This window comes from Berghia stephanieae, chromosome 7 (genome assembly GCF_034508935.2).
Source record: "Berghia stephanieae isolate SIO BIC M18660-M18661 chromosome 7, UCSD_Bste_1.3, whole genome shotgun sequence".
In the NCBI taxonomy this organism is placed as follows: domain Eukaryota; kingdom Metazoa; phylum Mollusca; class Gastropoda; order Nudibranchia; family Aeolidiidae; genus Berghia; species Berghia stephanieae.
Genome location: NC_088366.1, coordinates 16,792,347 through 16,819,088, shown reverse-complemented (window position 1 = coordinate 16,819,088; position 26,742 = coordinate 16,792,347). Strand labels below are relative to the sequence as shown.

Sequence of the window (26,742 nt, the reverse complement as noted above, 5' to 3'; positions counted from 1 at the left end):
AATTCTGGGAATGAAGTTGGTTGGATTATGGAGACGTGACAGTATCCAGGTCCAGAGGAACAGAGTTTTGTCTCAAAAAATTAATATTTAAATTATTTAATCCCTGGTTGCCTCTAAAGGGAAATCTCTGAAAAAAAAATCTGAATATTGCACAGCAATATTTGGTAAAAGTAAAAGTTTGTTGGCATCTTCATGCTCCTGGAAACACTGGGAGATCAGCATGAGTGTTCTCTCTACCTCAACATCTAGTTTGTCAACAAATGCTCCACAAAAGTCACCAAAAACTGCCAAAACTAAAACAGGGTTACTCAGGCCCACACATTCATTCATTATCATAGAAATAAGAGCCTCAGTCTCAGACTCAGACTCTATTTATTTGTTTGTTTGTTTTTAAGGGTTTTACAGCGCTTGCAACACATTCAGATTATTATATCAGCGCCAGTAAAAAGGAAGAAAATGGGATAGTAAAAAGTTATAGAATTACAATTAAAGCACCAAAAAAGTAAGACATAAGGGAACTGGGAACAAATAGGGATCGGATGTACATTCCAAAAGCATACCACCAATGTACTTAGTTTGAGATCACCTATAAGTCTCATCCGGACACAAGCACAAAATCCAACAAATCGGAATACACTCAAATAATTACATTATACATTCAAAATAACAAATATAATAATGCATAACAGAGAGATGATTAACAAGGAAAAAAATATCATCTCCCAAAACAATTCTGCTTGACTGTTTCCCTCCCAGCTAGGACTCCGGCCAGGGCCAGGACAAAACCAAGTAATCTCATTCCAAGACAAAGACAGAAAGCCAATGAAAAACAGATATAAGGGGATAGAAGACACAGTAAGTACCTCCCTGCCCACTGTGGGAGGTCAGGAACCCCACCCAGTCCAGAGACTCAGACTCATACTCTGTCACTGTCTCAAACAAAAGTTGCAGGATTGTTGGCCTAATATTCCATTCATGCTTGCATTAAATACATAGAAAAATCAATCTTGGTTATTGCAAATAACATGCTACCTTTCTTGTCCTAAAGTATCTGTTTCGAGGAAGGCCATTATTATTATTAATATTTCTTACGATATTCACTTTCCTAGTTTCTGTTTAACGCCCATTTTTTTTTTTACTATCTTGGCAAATTGTTCTAAGGAAGTCACGTTTATTTGTGGTTATTGCCCTTAGGAGTCTAGACTTTGTTTACAAAAGTGTGTAGGCAGTCGTTTAAGGATATATTACGCACTATGTATACTTGTCGTCAGTTATTGTGATAATATTCTTCTTTTATCATTTCGTATCATCGTATCATATAAAAGGTTATTTCGGCTAGCTAACCTTTGAATACCATGTGTATATAAATATAATCACAGCTGCATTGAAAATTGATTATTTCTTTATCGATATCAAGCATTCTTCTTCTTCCTCTTCTTCTTCTTCTTCTTCTTCTTCTTCTTCTTCTTCTTCTTCTTCTTCTTCTTCTTCTTCTTCTTCTTCTTCTTCTTCTTCTTCTTCTTCTTCTTCTTCTTCTTCTTACTACTACTACTACTACTACTACTACTTACTACTACTACTACTACTACTACTAGTACTACTACTACTACTACTACTACTACTACTACTACTACTACTACTACTGCTGCTGCTGCTCTGCTATATACTACTACTATACTACTACTACTACTACTACTACTACTACTACTACTACTACTACTACTATAATATAATAATAATAATAATAATAATAATAATAATAATAATAAATAATAATAATAATAATAATAATAATAATAATAATAATAATAATAATAATAATAATAATACTTCCTCTTCTATTATTATTATTATCATCATCATCATCATCATCATCATATCATCATCAGCATCAGCATCATTAATATTAATGTATATTATTATTATTATTATTATTATTATTATTATTATTATTATTATTATTATTATTATTATTATTATTATTATTATTATTATTATTATTATTATTATTATTATTATATTAACATTATCATCTGTTATTATTATTACTCTTCCTTCTTTCTTTCTTTTTCCCCCTTTAAACTCTGGCAATTTTAGATAATGAACTTTATAATCAGAAACAATTAACATGGCGAAAAGTGGATGGATTATTGCTTCGGCTGTCAAGATTGCATCTCTGTTTTGAACGCCTTATTAACTTACTCTATTTCACACACTACAAGTCTTAAATCAAGCTTTGATTAATCCCTCTTCTTAATGGCTGGTCCCGTAAGCTTGACGTCGCAAAGAGACGCTACAATCATACTACAATGAGTTCCCATATAATCGCATTTCATGAGAGGGTGTGAAATACTGTATAGTTGAATCTACATTTCCCATTCATCAAACCTCCGAAATTGTGCCAAAAACCGGTTGACCAATGAGAATGAAGATTATATTGCGCTATGGCCTCTAAATAAAATCTTCGAAGAGCCTTTTTTGTGTATCAATAAATCATTCCACTAATGTATGTACAGAGCTTAGCACATTGAGTTTTCAGTGAAGAATTAACGCAAAACAATATTTATAGGAATATCGTTTGAGGAACTTTGGGGAGGATGGTCTTTTGAAATAATGTCTTATATCACTCTATATTTAACTATTCGTAATGAAAAAAAATCTTCATAACTTCATAATTCAGATTAACATCTAGGACTCATTGATGCCAGAAAGACATGAACACAGGAAATGGGCGTGACGTGCCTAACTGCTTAGACCTTGTCGCAAGAGAAACAAATACTACACGCCGCGAGTATTCATTCCTCTGGGGGACGAAAGATACACCTCTAAATTCTAAGTTTTGCCTTGACCTTCTTGTTCAATTGGCCCTGACCCTGCCCACTACTGCCAACATGGCGAATACCAACAAATACACAGTTCTTCTCCCCACATATGAAGAGAGAAAGAATTTACCGCTTATTGTATGGCTACTTGTCAAATATTTTACAGAAAGGTACGAGCTTATTCAAATAAATTAGCTAATCCATGAGCAAAGAATCTCCTTGGAAAGCGACCATTACCCGCTTATTCTACACCAGTCTCCAGACCCAACAATAACAAGTCAAGCAAACACACAGGCCATGAACTTTATAATCAGAAACAATTAATATGGCGAGAATAAGTGACATAAATAATGGACTAGCCGATTGTTCTGTGCATCTTTAAAGTTCTCAATATTCACGAAAGACATTATAAACTAGCAGTTAGTAGGCCCGGTCGGTAACGAGATTTCTCGGTACCGAGAAATCACCGGTATAATTAGGGAGTTTAATAGAAATTCTAAATGTACCTCACACACTTGAAACCAATGTCATATGAAAGAGCTGGCAACACAGATTACAAAACAGTTTGAATTTTGTTTCTATCTTGATTAGAAATGTAGTTATGGCAGTTCAAAGTCTGAAATTTCAGACCGATTTTTACCCCAAAATTACCATTGCAAAGTTGTGACCGAAATCGCGTGATGTTAATAAAAAATGATTAAAACAGTCAATATGGAGTTCTTATCATATATTGTATACCAAAATGTTCGTCTTATCGAGGACAATGCATTTACATTAATAAAGAGGAAGATAAACATTTCAAATTAACACATTATTACATAATATGTCGCTAATGTTACATAATCAAAAACTCGGCTAGACGTAAGAAACAATTTGCTCTATCACTTTTGGATTTATCCCCAATATCTCACTGAAACAATTGCAAATAATTACCCTCTTTTAATTAATACATAGAGAGAATAAAAAAGGGTTTGAGAGTATTTAAATGAAAAGATATAAACATGTTGTGTAATGACATAATGAGTTTATTTTTACCTATGGCAATTTAATTGCATATAAATAAAATGGTAGATTGAAAAAGTTCAAATAAATTGAAACAGATTCCCTATTATAATTAGAAGGAAAGTTCTGGCTTTTAATACTTTAAAAAATTCTGCTGAACCACTTTGGGTTTATTGTTATTACATCATTTGAACTGACAATTAAAATAATTTTATCCCCGCCCCCCCCCCCCCCCCCCCCTCTCTCTCTCTCTCAATGTATGGGGGTGTCAAAACTAATAGAACTTCTTGCCATCATAATTATTAAGGCTAAGGCCTTTAGAATATGGATACAAATGATAAACATATCTAAACATATGGGAAAGAAACTTGATGACTTGATGGCAGAGTAAAATAAAATTAAATTAAAGCAATTGGTATTTTTAAAATATCGATATTATTAATATCGGATTTCATAAAGAGAAGAAATATACGAACTTTTAAAACAAAAACTATAAAATGCCTATAGATAAAATTGAAAATTATGTATTCAAAATAAAAACATAGTAAATAATAGTACTGAAAATATTATGGACTAAATTTAACATAATACATAACAAAATTTAAAATATCGATATGAATATCGATATCGACCGGCAGCCATGATGAGAAGATAATGTAAACATGGCATTTCGGCGCAGAGTTAAAAGGTGTCTGCGCATCGATATAGAGCCCTGAAATTTGGCATGAATAAAGTTTAGATGTTATTCTAAAAACAAGCGTTTAAATTTTAAAAAACACACGCGGTAAATAAAAAAATAAATGCATTTGAAAATTGCCAAATTTTAACTTCATATAACTTCTGGAATTATTAATGGATTTTTCCTTAATTGGCACCATTTAAAAGGAAATTGAAAGACGAAAATAATGATACCAAAATATCTGCGATATTCCTCTTTATAACGAAGTTATGCATCTTTAATTGAACCCCCCAAAACGCGAACGGCAATTTCCAGTCACAACTTTCCTATGGGCGAGTTGGGTCAAAATTTGACTGCCACTGCCGCTGCTCACTAAACTGCCTAGTATAATAAATGGTAAAACCTCAGGATCGCTATACTTACTTATGTACCGTCGAGACCGGTACTTGCTGGGAATTCCCATTATTATTCGTAATGAAAATCATCATTTCCTGTAAGGAAAGGGGTTTAAATTGTTATTTTATTTTGTAGTTTTTGTCTCACTATTCTTATTACTTACTTTTTCACTTCCATCTATTTTTCAATGAAAATTCAATGAATATTCAATGAATCTAAATTCTATCCTATACTTTAACATTAATGGAACTCAATGCAATTCCTAGAGAACTGATGTTAATGTTATATGATCTCTCTTTTTCGTTAATTTTATAAGTCTAGCCGCTACTACCACTACCACCACCCAGCATCACCCTCGACATTTTTATTACTAATATTGTTATAATTATAAACTTTGCAAAATTGATTCATTAGTCTTTTTAAATCCACAGTGATATAGATTATGAGATCATAATTATTGATGATGGAAGCCCAGATGGTACCCTTGATGTTGCTAAAGAGTTGCAGAGATTATATGGTGAAAACAGAATTGTGAGTTTTATATCCTAAATAATTATTATGTGTATATATATATAAATTTGTATATACTCGTCTGCCTCTTTACTAGGGAGAAGACTGCCTTTTGGCTGCTATCTTGATATCACACTAAGGTAGCATGAATAAGCAAAGAGTTGATCGCTCAGTGAACAGTTGGTCCAACATAGAAGCAGATGGAAATGCAGCGACGATTATCAAACTGTCTCAGCCTAAACATCAATAATGGTTGCCATATCAATGCATGTTGTTGTATTATTGTAAAACATTCATAACGTTTCCTATTAGATTTATCGGGTATCTCTTTTTTTTGTCCAAGTAATAAGCTAAGTTACCATCAATGGACTATTAACATGCAATCCATTTGCAGCAGGTTTTATAATGAAATTTTATTACCAATTTTTAAAAAATTATATCTAAGGTCGCATTTCTATTTTAGTATAATTATTATCATCATCATCATCATCATCATCATCATCATCATCATCATCATGATCATCATCATCATCATCATCATCACCTTTATTATTATTATTATTATTATTATTATTATTATTATTATTATTATTATTATTATTATTATTATTATTATTATTATTATTATTATTATTATTTCATAACATTTATTTTCAGGTGCTAAGGCCAAGAGAGAAAAAGCTTGGGTTGGGTAAGTTATTTGGAATCTTATATTCCACAAATGGCAATTTAGCTTTTTTTTATTACTTCAAATATTTGCCTCGCTTGATGGGACAGGAACGTAATATATAATATACTTAATTTTTGGTTTTAAAATCTTTTATTATAAATTTCTGATTATTCAATTAATTATTTACAATACTTAAAAATGTTATAATCTTTTTTTTCTTTTTTCTAATTTTTTGTTTTGTTTTTGGAATATAATTGAAATGAATACAACAAACTCTTCTCCTTCTTTCTCATGTGAAAATTATCGTAGTGTTAAGATAACATTGTGTTAAGCAATTATTTTTTTTTATATATTATTTTTTTTATTGACAGATGAGGATGAGACAAAGAAAAATTGCCAATATACATGAAAAGCAACAGATGCTTTTTTTTTTTTTGTGGGGGGAGGGGGGAGGGGGGGGGGGATTGGGGGGAACAGCACCCTAAATCAAATCCTATATTTTCATTATATTTCAGGCACTGCCTACATGCATGGAATCAAGCACGCTAAGGGAAATTTTATCATCATTATGGATGCTGATCTCTCTCATCATGTAATTATTAATTCTTTGAACTAATTAAGTGATGAAGTTTTGAATCAAAGCTTTCTCTATATCCAAGCTATGATTTAAGGCTGAACTTTTGAAGGGAAATAAACTGTACAGACTAAACATGATACAGTTGGGGAAAAAATGTACACATCCATTTGGACTTGTGCAGTCAGTCTTCCAGGGGACTGGATAAACTCTGTATATCTAGTCTTCCGGTTTAAAGTGACTGATGTCATACTGTGTTTCTCACATACTGGGTAGGGTTCCTGACCTCCCATAGTGGGCAGGGAGGTACTTAATGTGTCTTCTATTCCCCTTTATCTGTTTTCCAACTTGCTTTCTGTCTTTGTTTTGGAATGAGATTACTTGGTATTGTCCTGACCCTGGCTGAGCCGGAAACGGTCAAATGTATAGTTACGAAGTGGCTAGCCGTACTTAAGGACAGGTAGACTGGCAGGCTAGACGTCATTAAGTACGGGGGGCACAGGAGTCTAGCCGTACTTATTCTGGGGCCTTGACCCCTGGTCGTGTCAAAGGTCACATCCGGTAAGTCGACCGTGGTGGGCCGTGGCGCCAACCGCGAAGCCATGATTGTTTTCTCCAGATTTACGAGCATCATCAATTTCAATACGTAGTATTTCAATAATGGCCATCGCTATTGGTGACAATTTTTCATCTTATCAACAATTGCCAAAATGCAGTTAAGCAGTTGCAGACTGAGACTGACACCATCTTTATTCGTCAGGATTCTGTAAAGGTAAGAATTTGTCTTTTCTTCTTTTCTTTTAAAAAAAAATTATCAGTCAAGGCTAGGACTAGGACCGGACTAGGACAATGTAAAAAGTATTCGAGCGGTGGCGATATTTATGATGAGATATAATATGAATGAATGAGAAAATAATTGTATTGTAATATCAACACGCCTTATTGACTGGCGCGTGTGTCATGTGTTCTGCATTCCAATGTGATCTTTATATGATGGATTAATCCTTCGTTGAGTTTATTTCTAAAGTACTGGTGTAACTGTAAATGTAACAACTGGGCTGGTGACTGGTGGGCAGTTTAGTGAGCAGCAGCAGTGGTAGTGGAACTCAAATTGTGATCCACTCGCCCAGAAGTATAAATTGTTACTGCAAATTGCCGAGCACATTGGTTGGGGGGGAGGGGAGGCAGTAACTCTAAAATTGTGGGAGTTGGTAATTGGTAGGAAACGTCCAGTTTTTGTCATTCCAGCACTAAGCTAATTAGTGGCTGTGAGCCGATTTTTAGGACTTTGGAGTTGGAGTGAAATGCCTCATGATGATGATATTGATAATGACAATGTGTCACATAGTCTGTAGATATACAGTATTGTCAAATAATGAAAAACGATATTATTATCATTATTAATATTACTTTTTTTTTCAATTTATTTTGTTATTATTATTATTATTATTATCATTATTATTATTATTATTATTATTATTATTATTATTATTATTATTATTATTATTATTATTATTATTATTATTTTATTATTATTATTATTATTTATAATTATTAACTTAAGCAATGGCATTGGTATGTGCCATTTTCACTGCAGTGAATTTAATTAATTTTTTTTTCATCGACAGCCAACAGGAAAGAATTCAGTTGACCGTACTGGTGTCCTGACAATACAATCAAGAAAGATAGCTGGCTCAAGATGTGTTGTGGCAATCTTATCAATCAGCAAACCATCATCTGTGCCAGCAGAGCAGAGTATCTGCAAGCACTTTTTGAAACCGGTTAGTATTGTTTTCAAATCTTCATAGCATCCTTACATTTTTATTGGTGATCAATAAAGTACACTCGAGCATGGAAATTTCGAACAAGTTGGGACCACGCTTATTTGTTCGAGATTTTTGTGTTTTCGATTTTTCCAAATTTGAGGATTTTATGGACGTAAATGAAAATGTGGGTGGTCTTGACAAAATTCATATGATTATAACTCTCCGTTATTATGAACTCTGTCGAGAGTCGATAGTGGGACTATTCAATTTCCTTTTCTCGGCCAGTTCAACACAATTCGCGAAAAAAAAAATTCAATGGACCACAAGGGAATGTCCAGTTTGTTTGAGATTTTCGTTTTGCCAATACTAATGTAATAGAGGGTTTAAAACTGGGCATTGTACCAAGTTTGAGATTTGCATGCTCGGGTGTAAATGCTCATTTTTCTTAATGTAATTGACAAAGGATTATTTGAATTGAGTTACTACTGCATTTATGAACTTAATAGAGTTTGTTGCCAAGAGTTTTGGCCTGTGGATGTTAAACCAATGAAATTTCAACTGTGTTGGTGAGAACGATGACCAGTTAAAAAAAAATTGGTATGTGAATGATAAATTCATTTTATGACAATGATTTTAATTTTATAGCCATGTCTAAAATTGCTAATGAAAAGTCTCTTTTATTTCCATTTTTCAAACCAGAACAAGATCAACCCTCTTTGTGGAACTACAGAAAAAACAGTCACAAACAAGTGGTGTTGACTTTTTTCCTGGAGGCGAAAGAAAATTTTTCTCCTATGAGTTTGCGAAAGAAAATTATTGCTTTTTATTTTGAGCTAGATATATTATCACCATTCAGCTGTTTTCTTGTCTAAAATAGATTTGATTTTGCAGTTCAAGTTGATTACATACTTATCTCACAAGCAGTAGCCTATTTTAGAAATTGAAAAATGAGGGTAGTATGTCATATCATATTTTGCGAAATCATATTTCGAGAATTTTTAATATATCAAGGAATCATCTGATAAGTAATCTGGTAAATAATTAGTTTTTCTGATTACAATGATGAATTCGTAAGGTATAAATCAACTCTGACCATAAAATGAAAGAGTACGGAAATATTTTAATTTTTCAGCATTTATTTCTCGAGGGAATGGGTTAGCGAATCATTTATACATTTTTTAGACAGATCAATCTACTCAATTTTCGTCATCTCTTGTCCTATGACGCTCATTATTTTGAAAATTTTATGGATCAGCTTATGTCGAATTAGTGCTTTCTCAAATTTCCGTTTTATGTCATTTTCTGATTTTCATACAATCATACATGTCATTTTCCTTTAGATTGTTTTCAAATATATTCAGAATCTTTTTTGTGTGTTTTGCATCATGATGGAAGTATTTTGGGGGAAATTTAAATATGTAAGATTTTTTAATTTTAAAAATTGATTTTTTCCTGTCGATCAGCGCCACAATTTCAGTCGAATTAAAAAAAATATTCTAAAGAATTTCTTTTCAAGACCAGTGGTAAACTCTTCCATCATTATCTAGTTATTTATGTAATATACATTGTGTGTAATTTTGAAAGAAATTTATAGTGTGTGAAGATTTGCGTGGTTGTTTTGAATGCACTGACTGGAATGTTTTTATCGAATCATGTGATAGTGTGGATGAGCTGAATGACTGTGTGAGTGAGTATTTAAAATTCTGTGAACAGCTAGTGTCTTGTAAAAAAGAAATAAAATATTATCCTAACAATAAGCCTTGGATAACAAAAGATCTAAAACTTTTATTGAACCAAAAGAAAACTCTCTATACTAGTGGAAACAAAAAAGATCTGAAAACAAAACAAAAAGAGATAAAGAGGGTAATATCTAGTTGTAGAGACAAGTACAAAAATTAAATTGAAAAATGCTTTTCTTCTGGGATATACGGGACACGTGGCGGGGGCTTAAAACTGCTGTTAACTATAATCCAAAGCCCACGATTATATCAGAAGATATCGAAATTGAAACTTTAAATAAATTTTATTCACGTTTCGACACAGCAAACAAATTTGATATTGAAAATGAAAAACATAAATTAGACAGGGCTTTGGAAGATGAAATGGCTGTTGAGGTCAGTGAAGAGGAAACGAGATTCGTATTTTCGAAACTAAACGAGAGGAAGGCTGCTGGGCCGGATGGATTGAAAGGAAAACTATTAAAAGAATGTGCCCACCAGCTTTCCCCCATTTATACACATATTTTTAACTGGTCCCTCCAATGCGTTTCAATCCCTGAAATTTGGAAAACTTCGAAAATTATTCCTGTTCCAAAAAAGAAAAACTTGAAACTATGAACGATCTCAGACCTGTTGCACTGACTTCAATAGTCATGAAATCTTTAGAAAAACTTGTTCTTATTAAAATTAGGAATCAGTTTATGCCATTGAGTGATCGTCATCAATTTGCTTACAAACCAGGACGTGGCGTAGAGGATGCCATTTTGCTGTTTACAAACAACATCTACAGGCATCTAGATCACGCTAGGAGCTATTGCAGATTGCTTTTTGCAGATTTTTCTTCAGCGTTCAATACAATGCAACCCCAGTTGGTTGTTCAAAAATTGACTAGTCTGAATTTAAACAAGTATATAATTGCTTGGGTGCTCGAATTTCTTACGGAGAGAGCACAATATGTTCAATTAGGGCAAAACAAATCTTCCTGTATAACTACATATACTGGCGCTCCTCAAGGTTGTGTATTGTCCCCTGTATTATTCACAATATACACGAATGACTGTAGAAGTCAAAACCTGAGTGTACCTTTAATAAAGTTTGCAGATGACACCGCTCTTCAAGGCCTCATAACAAATGGCAACGAAGTGGCTTATAGGCAAGAAATTGATAGATTTGTGTCTTGGTGTGATGCCCACCACCTAGAGCTTAACATAAGCAAGACAAAGGAGCTAGTGATTGACTTTAGGAGAGTGAAGGAACCGATAGAACCGTTAAAATTAAAGGACCAATTCGTCCAGCGAGTTCCTCACTACAAATACCTTGGTGTAACGATTGATGACAGGCTCAAGTGGGATGAACACTTGAAAATAATTAGGCATAAGATGTGCAGACGTACATATTTTTTATCAAAACTCTCTCAGTTTAGAATAGATAAAACCCTCTGCACATTATTTTATAGAGCAGTAATCGAAAGTGTTTTGTCATTTTGTATAACAGCTTGGGGAGGCAATTGCTTAGCAGTGGAAAGGAACAAAATAAATTCAAATATTAAAAAATCCATTAAACGCTATATAAATGATGTTGACGATGTAGATCTTTTATACGAGAAATTTTGTATAAATAAAATAACTAAAATATTAAATGACCAGTATCATCCACTAAGACCATCAATTATTATGTCAGAAAGAAGTGATCGCCCTTTCTCTATTTCAACGAAAACAAGAGACACCGAAAATCTTTTCTGCCGTCCAGTATTAGGCTTTATAACAACAAGCAATAATCATTTTATATAATTATTTCTCATTTTTACTTTTTAAAAATATAAATATTAATTTATTAATTTATTTGTTTTGCAATCTTTTCAATTTTCAATTTATAGTGACAGTTTTAACTATTTTACAGTGTTGAAATTATTCATATTATAAAGCGCAGCTCTGGTTATAGAGCTGCTCCTTTTTTATATATATACATCCTATTTCCATTGTATTTTTATCTTATGTGTAAATTATAACACGTCTGTACAAAAAATTTCCTTTTTGGGATGCAATAAAGTATTATTATTATTATTATTATTATTATTATTATTATTATTATTATACGCTGGTTTTTGGTTCATCTATGTTAGAAATTTTAGTTTTAGGGTTTTACATCTAATTTTAGCCTATAGGGTGCCCCTTTAAAATTTAAAAAAAATATATTAAAGAGTTTTTTTTTGGGGGGGGGGGGGGGGGGATTTTTTTTGTGTGTTTAACATCAATCACATTATTAGTTTATGAGATTAACTATAAATCATAATTGACCACCAAATTATTTTTTTTTAAATGAAAAATGGATGTCAAAAAAAAAAAAATTCTAAGTGGTATGGGTTAGCGAATCAATTATATTTCTTTTCAAGAGTTTGATCAATTTTCAAAATTCTACTATTTACTTGTTCCATATATATTGATTATACTTTGGAATTTTGATGGATGTTGTCTGCAAAATTAGCTTGTTTATCAAATTAAAGAAAGATTATGTTTTTTCTAAAAAATCCATTTTGCATCATTTTCTGATTTTCTAACATTCATATCTGGATTATTTTCCATCAGATCGTCTTCAAATTTGTCAGAATCTTTCGTATGATGGGTTTTGCATCATGATGGATTTGGCTTTGGGCTAAACTAAAATTTAGTAGTTTGAATTTTTAAATTGGATTTTTTCCTGTCGTTTCATGAGTGCCATATTTTCAATCGTAATCGAAAAACAATTCTTTAAATAAATTTTTCAAGACTTGCTAAACCTATCCATCATGATGTTGCTCTTGCTGTAGGAAACATTGTGTTTAAATTTGGAAGGTATCCGTTGTTTTTGGTGCATCACTGTAGGAATTCATTTTTTTGGGGTGGGGGGGGGGGGGGTTGGTGTTTGGTCTAAATTTAGCCTATATTGTCTGTGGAATTGAAGACATTTAAATATATTGAGTTTTTTATATAGAGCAATATCCACTAAATGTGCTTAAAGCGCTTTACAAGGGGTCCCTGGTCAACAGCAACATTCAACATGTTGGACAGGACAGGACATGACGCCTGTTAGGCGATATTACAATTCTTTGGACAGAGACAACACTGTTAACGGCCAGGTACTCATTTTACACCACGGTACGGTGAGAAAATGAGTAAAGAGCCTTTTACAAGAAATCACTCGAACCCATGACCTTCCGATATGAAAGCAAGTGTCATACCATAAGACCACATTGCTGCACATTTAATTTTTTTTGGTGTGTGTTCGTCATCAAATTAGACCTCCTACCACCTAAAAACAACAGGGGAATACCAATATTGGCATTGCAATAAAAAAACGGATTTTTGACTATAGGTCCCCCTTTTAAGGTGAAATATTTCCTATCTCAGATGGTTTGTTTTAAGCGGACTGTAGTGCGTTCCACCGTGGGATTTTTTTTTTCATATAATTGTATTCACTGTCAGTGGTGACATATAATTTTACTGCCTAGTTTTGATCTCCATTACACACTATCCCTACCACTACCACCAGTGCTTTTACAGACTGAGTCCCTACCATCAGGGCTATTACGCACTGAGTCCCTACCACCAGCGCAATTAGCCACTGAGTCCCTACCACCAGTGATTTTGTAAACATTGGGTCCCTACCACCAGCGCAATTAGCCATTGAGTCCCTACCACCAGTGATTTTGTAGACATTGGGACCCTACCACCAGTGTTATTAGCCACTGAGTCCCTACCACCAGTGATTTTGTAGACATTGAGTCCCTACAACCAGCGCAATTAGCCATTGAGTCCCTACCACCAGTGATTTTGTAGACATTGGGTCCCTACCACCAGTGTTATTAGCCACTGAGTCCCTACCACCAGTGATTTTGTAGATATTGAGTCCCTACCATCAGTGCTATTAGCCACTGAGTCCCTACCACCAGTGATTTTGTAAACATTGAGTCCCTACCACCAGTGTTATTAGCCACTGAGTCCCTACCACCAGTGATTTTGTAGACATTGAGTCCCTACCACCAGCGCAATTAGCCATTGAGTCCCTACCACCAGTGATTTTGTAGACATTGGGTCCCTACCATCAGTGTTATTAGCCACTGAGTCCCTACACTACACCAGTGATTTTGTAAGACATTGAGTCCCTACCACAGTGTATTAGCCACTGAGTCCCTACCACCAGTGATTTTGTAGACATTGAGTCCCTACCACCAGCGCAATTAGCCATTGAGTCCCTACCACCAGTGATTTTGTAGACATTGGGTCCCTACAACCAGTGTTATTAGCCACTTGAGTCCCTACCACCAGTGATTTTGTAGACATTGAGTCCCTACCACCAGTGCTTATTAGCCATGAGTCCTCCACTACCACCAGTGATTTTGTAGCATTGAGTCCCTACCATCAGTGCTATTAGCCACTGAGTCCCTACCACCAGTGATTTGTAGACATGAGTCCCTACCACCAGCGCATTAGCCATTGAGTCCCTACCACCAGTGTTATTAGACATTGGGTCCTGCATAACCAGTGTTATTTAGCCATGAGTCCCTACACCACCATTGGTATTATGTAGACATTGAGTTCCCTACCACCAGTGTTATTAGCCAGTAAGTCCCTACCACCAGTGCTATTAGCCACTTGAGTTCCCTATCACATCACCAGCGCTAGTTAGCCACTGAGTCCCTACCACCAGGCTATTAGCCATAGTCCCTACACCAGTGCTATTGCCACTGAGTCCCTACCACCAGTGTTATTAGCCATTGAGTCTATACCACCAGTGCTATTTGCCATTGAGTCCCTACCACCAGCACTATTGGTCACTGAGCCCCTACCACCAGTACAATTAGTTACTGAGTCCCTACCACCAGTGCTATCCAGCCATAGAGACCCTACCACCAGTGCTATTAGCCACTGAGTCCCTACCACTACCACCAGCGCTTTTACAATTATAACTATTAGCTGTTGAGTCCCTACCACCAGCGCAATTAGCCATTGAGTCCCTAACACCAGTGCTATTTGCCATTGAGTCCCTACCACCAGCGCAATTAGCCGTTGAGTCCCTTCCACCAGTGCTATTTGCCATTGAGTCCCTACCACCAGTGCAATTAGCCACTGAGTCCCTACCATCAGTGCTATTAGCCACTGAGCCCCTACCACCAGTGCTATTAGCCATTGAGCCCCTACCACCAGTGCTATTAGCCACTGAGTCCCTACCACTTGTGCTATCCAGCCATAGAGACCCTACCACCTGTGCTATCCAGCCATAGAGACCCTACCACCAGTGCTATGAGCCAGTGAGTCCCTACCACCAGTGCTATTAGCCACTCCCACTACCACCAGCGCTATTACTATTATTACTATTAGCCATTGTCATTGAGTCCCTACCACCAGTGCTATGTACCATTGAGTCCTTACCACCAGCGCTATTGGCCTTTGAGGCCCTACCACCAGTGCTATTAGCCATTGAGTCCCTACCACCAGTGCTATCCAGCCACTGAGTCCCTACCACCAGTGCTATCCAGCCACTGAGTCCCTACCACCCGTGCTATTACCCATTTGAGATAGAACAAAATTGACGTCACTCAGTTCTTTATTATCGTTTTTAGCCATTTTTTAAATGATTAGTTCTCATTGATTGTATCAAGACAAAACTATAAAAGGTTGAGGTTACACATCGATTAGTAGAGTGGTATCACGGAGATCAGTTTTCCCAAATAATTCCAGGTGATGGGGAAAAAAACATCCGGTTAAAAAGGGTTTTGACGAAATATGCAGTGAAGACATGCGAAGGCAAAATATGCCACCGCACATAATAATAATAATAATAATAATAATAATAATAATAATAATAATAATAATAATAATATAATAATAATATAATAATAAATAATAATCTACCAATCCTTAAGTACAGCTAACTAAGCAATCTACACGACATTAAGTACGGCTAGCCTGCCAGTCTGGCTGTCATTAAGTACGGCTAGACTGGTAGGCTAGACGTACTTAAGTACGCCTAGACTGGTAGGCTAGCCGTCATTAAGTACGGCTAGCCTTTTCCGTATAGTTATTGTTTTGGGAGATGATATTTTTTTACTTGTAAATCATCTCTCTGTTATATATTATGATTATTATATTTGTTGTTTTGAATTTATAATGTAAGGACCTGTGCTTGTGGTTGAATGAGACTTTTAGGTGATGTCAAACTAGGTAAATTGATGGTATGCTCTTGGAATCTACACTAATTCCTTATTTGTACAATTTCCCTTTGTCTTACCTTTTCTTGGGTGCTTTAATTTTAATTCTAGAACTTTTTACTATCCCATATTCTCCCTTTTTACTGGCACTGATATGACCTAAATGTGTTGCAAGCGCCGTAAAAGCCTTTTAAAAAAAAACATTTCTCACCTAAACGAGTTCTCTTCGTCAACAAACAGTCCTCCTGTCTTCATTCACATCCATGAAAATCTTGACTAAGAGTCTGTCTTTACGATCCTACCTCTAATAAAGTTTTGTTACTTTTGAATTCAATATTTATGGCACAATAGTAGTCTGGTTGTTTCACCATTTTCTTGATTTGTCTTGTAATCTTTCAATGCGGGACATAGTCTACGGGTGATTGAGAAAGTGCAATGGTCAGTGAATCAAATAAAGTTAATTTAATTTTCTTAGTGTTGAATAAAGAGTAACAATTGTTATGATAGGATTACACTCTATCACAAAGTACTTTCTACCAGGTTGAAAGACCCAGCTAGCTACCAAATCAGCGCTGGAAAGACAGATGGGTCGGCGGGTGGTTGGATGGGAGCATCACCCTTGAATCATATACCTATGATGTTCGCATGGGTGTACGATCCGATAGTGATGTTGTTTCTTCTTCTCTTTACTAGCCTATCCTTCTTCTTTGGTTTGTGATTGTATTTTTGACAGGGGATATTTTTTTTTTTCTGTAAATCTTCTGCCTGTTTGTTCTTGGTTGTTTATAATTTAGCTTATGATATCTTTAGGTTATGATTTTGATTGACATTTGTACTATTTTTGTTAGATTGCTTGTTTTTTTGTTTCAGCGGTCTCTCATATAACCTCAATTGTGTTGGAAGAGACCTAAAGCAACAAACAAACAAAACAAACAAACAGATGGGTCGGGGGGGGGGGGAATATAACTCGCTGTAGACTTTGCCACTGGGGCAGTTGCTTTACCAAATGACTTTTTATCAAATAGGCCATTTAGAAACCAATTCACAAATATATATCATCACACTCATGTCCTTTACATTGAAAAATTACATTTTATCTCTAACATTTCATAATGGTAGTAGGGGATTTACAAGCTTTTAGCTGTTCATCACTAAAGGAATGTAAAGCAGCTATTTTCTGATTTTAATTCCAGAAATTAAGACAAATTAAGCACCAGTACTAGTGCACCATTATTGTGTCTTCCTCAGCCATCATCATCATTATCACTTCATCACCACTATCATTGCTACCATCATCACTACCACTACTACTACTGCTACCGTAACAGGGCATCATTGATATGATATATGAAGACTTGTGTCCCTATTTTATCTGTTCATTCTTTGTTAATCAAATTTGATTTTTTTTTCTCACATTATTACCTTAATTTTTGCTTCTTTTTTTTTTCAGCCAAAATTCATTCCACAGATGATAGCGTAAGTCAAATTTACATATCACTCATCTCAGAAAATTATCTCTTATCAGTTAAAAAGGGAGAGAGAGGGGGAGAGAGAGAGAGAGAGAGAGAGAGAGAGAGAGAGAGAGAGAGAGAGAGAGAGAGAGAGAGAGAGAGAGAGAGAGAGAGAGAGAGAGAGAGAGATTTGGAATTTAATGTATTGTACATAAAGGTCAACTTTTAAGACACCAAGAACAGAACACTGAGGTGTGCATAACCGCTTTGTCCCCAAAACGCACTTTATCAGTAATTGTAAAATCTGTGTCCCCAAAACGCATTTTATCAGTAATTGTAAAGTCTGTATAATGAAAACAAAAGTGGTTGTTTACAAAATAAAAAGATGATGTTACTCTGCTCTTTGTTCTTTTTTGCTTTAGAGTGCTAGTTGCTTGATTATTTCTCACTAGGTTCTCTCAATCAGAGGATACAATAAATGTTAAACGTTACTGTTACACATAGAAGTTAAGCTGGTATGATTGATCCTGCAGGAAGAACAAGTGAGAATTTTACTAAAACACGTCCCATCGAAAGTAATACCCATGTAGTTCACTTCGTTAAGCCATTACTGCTATTGTTTACTGAATAAGGACTATTCTGACTCCTTGCTTCAGCCTTGGTCAGCTTTATGTCAGGTGTCCAAGGATGAGAGACAAGCAGAACTTCTCTCTCAGAACTATTCTGAAACAACACCCAATATTGTATGCAAAGAAGCTCTATAGATTCCTGTATTTGTTTTTATTTTCTCTATTTAGTAACCAGTACAAATTTTGGTTTCTCTTAATTTGTTGTTTCATGGCTTATTGGCGTCTTTGGGATATTTATATATATATATTTTTACATGTATGTTTCTTTAAGAGGTTTATGGTAGATTCAGTGGATGGATGCATAGATAACATACATGTCAGTGATTAGTTTTACATCGAAGCTGTAGCGGGTTGGCTAGTGAATATAAAATAATATTTGCTTTCCATAAGATGGATAGGTGTAATATTAAATGCATTGCATAAAGATTTTTTTTTAAGTGTTGTCATTATCTTTCTAGACAATAGAGTGACTAAATTGGGAGTTCCTATAGCTGATAGAAAACTCGACTGATAAAGTGGCTGATATCAGTTCTAGATTCAGTTGATTTTATTTCTATTGCCCCTCTCTCTGTCCACCCTTTTGTGATTGAGGGGCTTAGTTAATTGAACTCTGCCAAAAATGTTTGTGATAACGAGAATCCTATATAAAGTCAAAGGGCAGAAAGTAATTGTTATTGTCCATTTATAGCTGTGGAAACGGAGATAAACTTCGCCTGCACTATTGGTCTAATGCTTCTGAGGGACTTCTTTTCCTTACCATCCACAGTAAACAAGCTGAGAAAGATTATGATATCGTCACTGGTACAAGATATGCTGGAAATGGTGGCGTTTATGGCTGGGACTTAAAGAGAAAAATTGTCAGGTCGGTCTTGTTCTTGTCATAAATGTATGTATGTATGTATTATGCACGTTTGTTTTCTTCAATTAATTTTTTATTGCTTTTTTTTTTTTTCTTTTGTTTTTGTTTTTCTATTTTAGTGTGTGTATGTGTGTGTGTTTACGTGAAGAGAGCAGTCATTTATGAGTATCTTTAATCTTTTGATTTTAGTATTTACAACAAGAGTGCGCCCACTATTTATGACTATAATTTCAATGAAAATAATTGCACAATGTGGATCACCCATATGTATAGAGCTGCCGACTCATTTTTTTTTTTTTTTGTCCTGGGATTTTCGCGCTGTCAAAAGGGCAGAGTTTTTAAGATCCTGTTTTTTTTTTCTCCAAGATGATTTAGTCATGTTTACACAGTGACAAGATTAATTGGAGTCTTCAAATATCATATTTCTGTTGAATTCCATTACAATGACTTTCAATTCATATTGTCTCAATGTTTTATTTCATAAAGATTGATTGAAGAATAATTTAAGAAATAAATTTCCTAATGCTATGGAGCAAGTTAAATAATGAAAAGGTTTGTTTCTTTGGGATTTTTTCTTTGTGGTTTTGGCATCAGAAAAATATCTTACTTTTAAATCAAAACCCTGTTGTTGTTTCTTTTACGGTACTTTACTTATTTTATGTTTTGTGTCATCCATTATAACTTCATTTTCCCACTTATTGTTATTTCTTTAGGACATGATTGTTGATTGCAGTTGTTATCAATTGTTTGAAACATTCACAATTGGTTTTGACTTCAGATGTACATCTGATAATCTCTCTTTGAAAATGTTTGGTTGTCAGTGAGAATTTTGCATATCACATCGATATCCCCCTTTTCAATTTGAAAAATTTCCAGGTTGCTTTACATTGTTATGGATCTGTGCCTTCACTTGAAACAATACTATGTCATGATCTCTAATTCCTGGGTACTAGGAATTGTTATGAATTTTGAGCCTTTTACTATTCTAGCTAGTTCAATATTATTTATAATTTCAATCGTCTTTTCCTTCATTTTTTTAGTTTTGCATATTGGGGATCTTTTCTTTTTTTATTGAAATTACCTCTGATTGTCATGTTACGTTGATTTTGTATTGTTGTGAATCACTGTTGTAATAAAAAGTTGATAAAAAATAAATTTGATGAAAAATGTAAAAACTGTATCTATTTTTTTTTTTTTTTATAACACACAGATCTGGTTGTAAGACTCCAAGGTTAATATTGCTTATATCAATATTTTTTACAGTCGAGGTGCCAATTTTCTAGCACAAGTTTTACTACGACCAGGTGTGTCAGATTTGACAGGGAGCTTTAGACTCTACCGTAAACCTGTTCTTGAAAAGTTGATATCTTCCTGTGTCTCCAAAGGTTATGTGTTTCAGATGGAGATGATGGTACGAGCACGTCAATTTGGACATTCAATTGGAGAGGTTGGTTTTCAGATATCTAAATTTTGTATTGTTTAGACTGCCATTTTTTTTTACTTTGTTTACATTTTACATTCTTCTTGTAATAAAATTGTAATCATAGTTTTGTTACTTTTTTATAAATCTAAAATTTATTTAAGACTAATTTTAATTTCAAGTGGTTACTTTTCAGGCTTAAGTAGCTACAAACATTTTATATATCTTTGCAACACAATTTCTTTTTCTGCAGTCAAATTCAAGGCATCATTTTTCTCTCCCTGTATTATTACCAATAAATTACTTAGAAAGGGATTTAATGATCAAGTTCATTATCCCTGCCATGTTTTATATTTTAAATGTAGTTGGTTTGTTTTTTTTGTTTTTTTTTTTTTTTTGGGGGGGGGGGGGGGGGGGGAGTGGTTTGTGTGTGTATTTTTTTTTCAAATACATTGGATGAGCCCTCAAGGAAAAAATAAAATATGTATTTACATTCCATCACATTTTTTTACAGGTTCCAATCACCTTTGTAGACAGAGTATATGGAGAATCGAAGCTTGGCGGTAGTGAAATTATATCTTATACCAAAGGATTGCTTTACTTGTTTTCAACTACATAATTTAATATTTATTATTAATGCACTTAATACGTGGTGCTCATTTCTAATCTCATTCCATTTGTTAAAATGTGAAACGTAACTTGCTATTGGTGGTCATTCATTTAGAGTTATCCATTTAGATTAAAGTTTTCTTAAATAAAAAAAAATTACTGGGATGAACTGTTGCAGCATAATTTGAAAATAATAAAACACCCTAAATAGTAGTTACAGAGTAACTGGCTCCATTGCCAATGACTGACATGTGTTATATACCAGTAAGTTACATATAGATTAATACAGCTGCACATAAGTTATAAGTCTTTGGATATTTTGCTGTATTTAAACATAGTTAATTGCTTTAAAGATACGAAGCCTGCACTAGAAAAATCGTGTCGATTGATATACAGCTTAAATATTTCATTGTGAATAAATGTTTTTTTTTTAATGTTCTTTTTGATTTATGAAGTTCACATTTGGAGATTACCTTGGTTTTATACTTAGAAACAGACATTAATCCTAAACCTGCATCACTATGTGATGAATTATGGCAAGAGCATGTAACTTGCCTCCTTTGTCTATTAGGGAGTCGGTGTTATGATAGAAAATAATCAGCTGAGGACTTTGACTGATAGTGATAGCGTAAGAGAAGCTTTCTGTAATGGTAGATTTCAAATTCAGAGCCCCAATAATATATTTACCCATTTCTGCAAAGATGAGTATCAAAACTGTCAAATGCATACATTTTTGATGTGTTAATATTACACATCCTCATTATCATCATCATCATTGTTTGACTATCGTAACCATATGTTTTAGTTATTTGCTGCTCCTTTTAATAAAAATTGTGAACTAATATATCATGTTGCTTTACTTTATTATTTTATATCCATCTATTTATCTATCTATCTATCTATCTATCTATCACGATCAAGTTAGTGAGTTTGTTACAAACGTTGCTGCAGCCCTCTGTACTTGTTCAATTATCTTTCTTTGGTTTTGCTAGTGAGGATCCCACACAGATGGAATTGGGTGGAGGAACATTGGTCCTTTTTGGAGCAATAGATATTATACTGATCTATAGCCTTGCTATGTCTTCTCTCCCCTGTATCATATGTCAGTTATATGTGCCTTTGTTACCTCGTTCTCGAATGGGACGATTTGGTTCCATTTTGACCCTGCCTGGAGTCTTTTGTTGAGAGAGAAATAGGTGGATTTATCTTAATGGTGTGTATTACACACACACACACACATATATATATATATTTATATATATATATATTAGTATATATATATATATATATTATATATTATATATATATATATACATATATATATATATATATTTATATATATATATATACACACACAACATTAAAATAAATTCATCTAGTCCTCGGTATTACTTAGAATCTGCCTGTTGTGGTTAGTGATTTTGATCAACAAAGATAAACGCACATTTTTTTTCTTTCATTTATATTTATTTAAAAATATGAATGGAACCATGATTATCCATTTTTTGAGATGAATAAAATTGAAACACAACATTCAAAAAACAACAAAAGTCATCTCCATTTCAGATCTTTTGCTTTTAAAAAATGCTAAATATCACAGATTTTTAGATCAAGCAGTAAATGAAAATTATTATATCTTAATGTCTAAAATTTGTCAAAGTTATCTTTAGTTTAAAAGCTGTGATTGTGTTTTAACTGAAAATGCCATTTACAACATATACAATGAGAATAAATATCACCAGATCACATGTGTATATATACAACTACATGAGCTTAAGATGTCTTTGGCAATATTGCATATTCTACAGTCTACACATCAAGATCTATCCCTGGTAGTTAATTTAAATTATTTTGGGTGTGACAGTGACAGTAATTTACTAATAAAGTTAGCATTATAAATTGGGTCCACTTAGATCTTCCATAAGCTTACATAAAATAGGTTTTGATTTAACATTTAATAAATTCATTTTAATCCTTTAATGATGAACTAAATCAAAAACCATTATGCATGGCTTAGCAGTATGGTCTTTGCTTAGTACCTGAAAGATGCAGAGTTTGACCACCGTCGCGCTTGGTGACCTTGATTGAGCCAGTCACTTCACCCTAGCTTACTTTGCAGTGCTGCATTGCAGTTGACACCAGGGTTATTTCACTCCTCCCTTGGAATCGACCGTAGAGACAAATTATCCTTGGGGCTGAATTTTATTTATTATTATACACTGGTTTTCACAAAAGTGCCTGTCGACTGAATGTCACTTCTGTCTAAATGATACAAAGCAGATTATTTCAAATCAAATTCATTCCTCGAAATAAATGATACATTTCACCTATTTGCTTGCCTTTGTGACACAGAAAAGTCTCAAGACAAGATGACAATATTTCAGTTTACTGCCTTAAGTTGACCAACTCATCCTCCACGCTGATTCATGAATTACCTTACAACTCCAGACGTGCATGAGGAGCACTAAATCAAATGTCAAATGGTGTTTATTAAGGACTCTGGCTTTTGTCCGTTATGAGGAGTTACAATCAGCCAGGTTGAGGAAGTCTACAGACTTTTTCTGGTTTTTATCTTGCAGGAGTGCCTGCATTCAAATTTTTTACTTTCATATTTTCAAAATAAACGTGCAAATTGGAGCATTCTCTCATGTCTTCATTCTTTTGAGTTCAACAATTGTTTAATGCAGAGAAGAGGTCACAGCAGAAATATGTACTCTTGTGAATAAAATAAACATTCATCCCAACTATCAGGTAACCTCTTGTGATGTATTGGTTTTTATTTCTTTTATTTGTTTCATTCACACCATTTCAGATTTCTATCCAGATTTGAAAACTCATATGTGACCTGCTGCTCCAAAATGGTTTTTATCGGAGTGATTTAGACGTTAAAAATTGAATTTATATAAAAAATAAAAGACTTTTGTTACATTTATTAGTTCTTTTTTCAAGGAGAAAGAATCTAGTGTCATAAAGAGTATAAACCAAAATTTTATCTTTCTGATAATTTTAAGTATTTATTCATTTTTGGATCCCTTTTATCCAAACATAGTACCAGTCTGAATCGGTGAGTCACATATTTAGTATCCCCAGCATAAATAGTAATATTATTTGAAACAGTTTATTTATCACATATATAGCAAAACTTTGCCGTCCCAATGTGTATTATTTATTTTTCCCCCCAGCCTCACTTATCGCGATTTCATGATGAGCGTGGACTATATTTAATTAATAATAAAATATTGTATATGCCTTAGTTTTAAGTATTACTGCAGCATTGTCTACATGTCAAGCACTCTTATTATCACATTTGTATCATAATATGATTAAATATATATATACATAATAAGTTGATGATATACTTTGGTATGACGACCTTAGCAAGCACTGTGTTCCCGGAAAATTAGACAAAACGAGCGTAAGGCAACTGCAATTCCAATAATCCTTGTCATCACACAAGTAATTCACCATTTTATTTGTCTCTTTTGAGAAATGAAAAAAAATCCCTCTTATTATCTAAATTATTCATACACGAAAGGAACTACTTCTCTAAACCCTACTAAAATGATAAACATAATGAAGGCACTATATCTTTGGCATTTTTTAAACTGTCTTTTTGGTTCCCAAACAGCTTGAATTTTAACATGGAAACTCCTACAATTACATTACAATTTTGCGACATGTAAAGCGATAATGATATAAAATGTAAACTAATGGGCATTGGAATATGGATGGGGAATGAGAGTGCATCGCATAACATAACATGGTAACGAATAACAAATAACAAAAACAACAAATGATAAAATAAAAGAATAACATTTTGGTTGATGGAATGCCTTGTTTCTTAAGGGTTGTCTGCATTTGCCCTGCTCATGGCCATCGCAATATGCCTCTGTGTGTCCCACCTTGGAAAGAAAAATCATGAATAAATAAATATTAATATCATTTCTGTATAAATATAACAACATCCATATGGATCAAAAATTCTAATCGTCTAAAGGCATGTGAGTAACAATGTGGATGAAATAAATTGTAATGAACTAAGCTCAGAATTACTTTTAGATCAATAGACATAAAATCATATGTGATTACAGTCAAAGTCAATGAAATTGAAAAGAGTTCTCAACGAAGGGCGTCCTTCAAGATTGCTATCCGATTCTATGTAGATAAAAAAAAAAACTGTGGTCAAGTAGAAAGATGTCTCATCCAGTAATAAAATTAAGACTATGTTAAAGGTAATCGGCGATATGGGGTGACAATAACATTTATGTTCCTTGACACTTTACACACATTTCCCCATTTGAGCCAAGTGTGAATGAGTACCTTGGAGTGATGATACATTATATTGTAAGAATGCTGCCTTATGTACGACATATACTGTATGAAATGGAATGAACATTGAGCATAGTGGAATTCTGCAATATAAATCGTTACACTTATTATAACAATTGCATTAGCCTATGTACATTTTTCAAAAAGATTTTGCACTTTCTTTTCAAAAAATCGTAGAAGTCATTTATAATCATTTAGCCATCAACCCACATGAAAGCCATCAGGCTCATTGAGTCCAGAATCTGTTGTATGCATCTGACTAACAATTGCTTTTGCTTTCTGAGCAGAGAAATTCTATTGCAGCTAAGAAGTCTCAAAATCTCATTTGATAGAGCACTCAACTCACAGTCACAAACAAGTGAACCGGGCTCGATCCCTGTTTTAGTCGAGGTTTTTTTTATCTGACCCCTCTGTCAACCCTGATGTGTAGTTGGGTTTATTACATCTGATGAATAGTACTGTGCAATATACTAGTATCCTCTATGTGTGGCAAGCAATTGTTGTCAGATTGTCCGTTTAGCACTTAAGAAACAATAATAAAATTTGGTTCCTTAAACTTAAACCTTATGGCCTTAAAATATTTTATTTAATGTAAGGATTTTAAGAAATTGAATTAAATTGGATTAAATTGTGTCATATTCTGTGAAAATCAGCCAATGCTCTTAGTGAGATACTCAGTATTAACATTTATTCAAAGGCATTGCTAATAATATGAGTAATACCCCTGGTTACATTGAATATGAAATGATTTGGTGATAATAAAACCACAAAACATAACTTTGAAAGCAGATTCAAAATGTCCGTATTAATATTCTATGATAAATATTTATACAGCGATCAATTTTGGCGCCAATGGATAAAAATAATATATGTAATATTTATCTACTTGTATTGTAACAAAATTATTTTTTATTTGAAGCAAAAAAAATGTGTCCTCAGAGGAATTTTGTGCTCCCGAATAAAGAGAATAAAAAAGTTAATAAGCTGTGACATGAACAAAAATGGAAATATGTAATTTTATATATTGCAGTGTTATATCTCTATTCTACTGCCTGAAGCTAAGAACCACGACAGAGTGGAATAAATCTAAATTATGAATGATAATAAAATATTTCGAACGC

At 33.8% G+C, this 26,742-nt stretch overlaps 3 protein-coding genes and 1 long non-coding RNA gene across 16 annotated transcripts in view; 2 read left to right on the top strand and 2 right to left on the bottom strand.

Moving 5' to 3' along the window:
• LOC144976799 (protein FAN-like) overlaps positions 1-1,177 on the bottom strand; it is a 38,563-nt gene extending 37,386 nt beyond the window's left edge. The window contains exon 1 of the mRNA XM_078921265.1: positions 1,033-1,177. Within this exon, the coding sequence (XP_078777391.1) occupies positions 1,033-1,070 (38 nt within the window). The 5' untranslated portion in view covers positions 1,071-1,177. The remainder of the gene's footprint in view (positions 1-1,032) is intronic.
• Positions 1,178-2,872: 1,695 nt separating this feature from the next.
• Positions 2,873-22,134, top strand: LOC144976800 (dolichol-phosphate mannosyltransferase subunit 1-like). Its single transcript, XM_078921266.1, has 8 exons — positions 2,873-2,992; positions 5,331-5,430; positions 6,067-6,100; positions 6,595-6,671; positions 17,775-17,800; positions 19,171-19,266; positions 20,527-20,710; positions 21,198-22,134. The coding sequence occupies exons 1-8, from the start codon at positions 2,892-2,894 to the stop codon at positions 21,300-21,302; spliced, it is 723 nt and encodes a 240-aa protein (XP_078777392.1). The 5' UTR covers positions 2,873-2,891; the 3' UTR covers positions 21,303-22,134.
• On the top strand, positions 7,295-9,415 carry LOC144976801 (uncharacterized). Its single transcript, XR_013646171.1, has 3 exons — positions 7,295-7,425; positions 8,282-8,434; positions 9,119-9,415. It is a non-coding gene; the product is annotated as an uncharacterized LOC144976801 (long non-coding RNA).
• Positions 22,135-22,737: 603 nt separating the features above from the next.
• The window catches only part of LOC144976798 (MORN repeat-containing protein 1-like), a 44,854-nt gene continuing 40,849 nt past the window's right edge, over positions 22,738-26,742 (bottom strand). For 12 of the 13 annotated variants that reach the window (XM_078921257.1, XM_078921256.1, XM_078921259.1 and 9 more), the window contains one exon: positions 22,738-25,194. In XM_078921257.1, coding sequence (XP_078777383.1) covers positions 25,134-25,194 — 61 coding nt within the window. In that variant the 3' untranslated portion in view covers positions 22,738-25,133. The remainder of the gene's footprint in view (positions 25,195-26,742) is intronic. The other variant, XM_078921253.1, reaches the window with a different exon arrangement.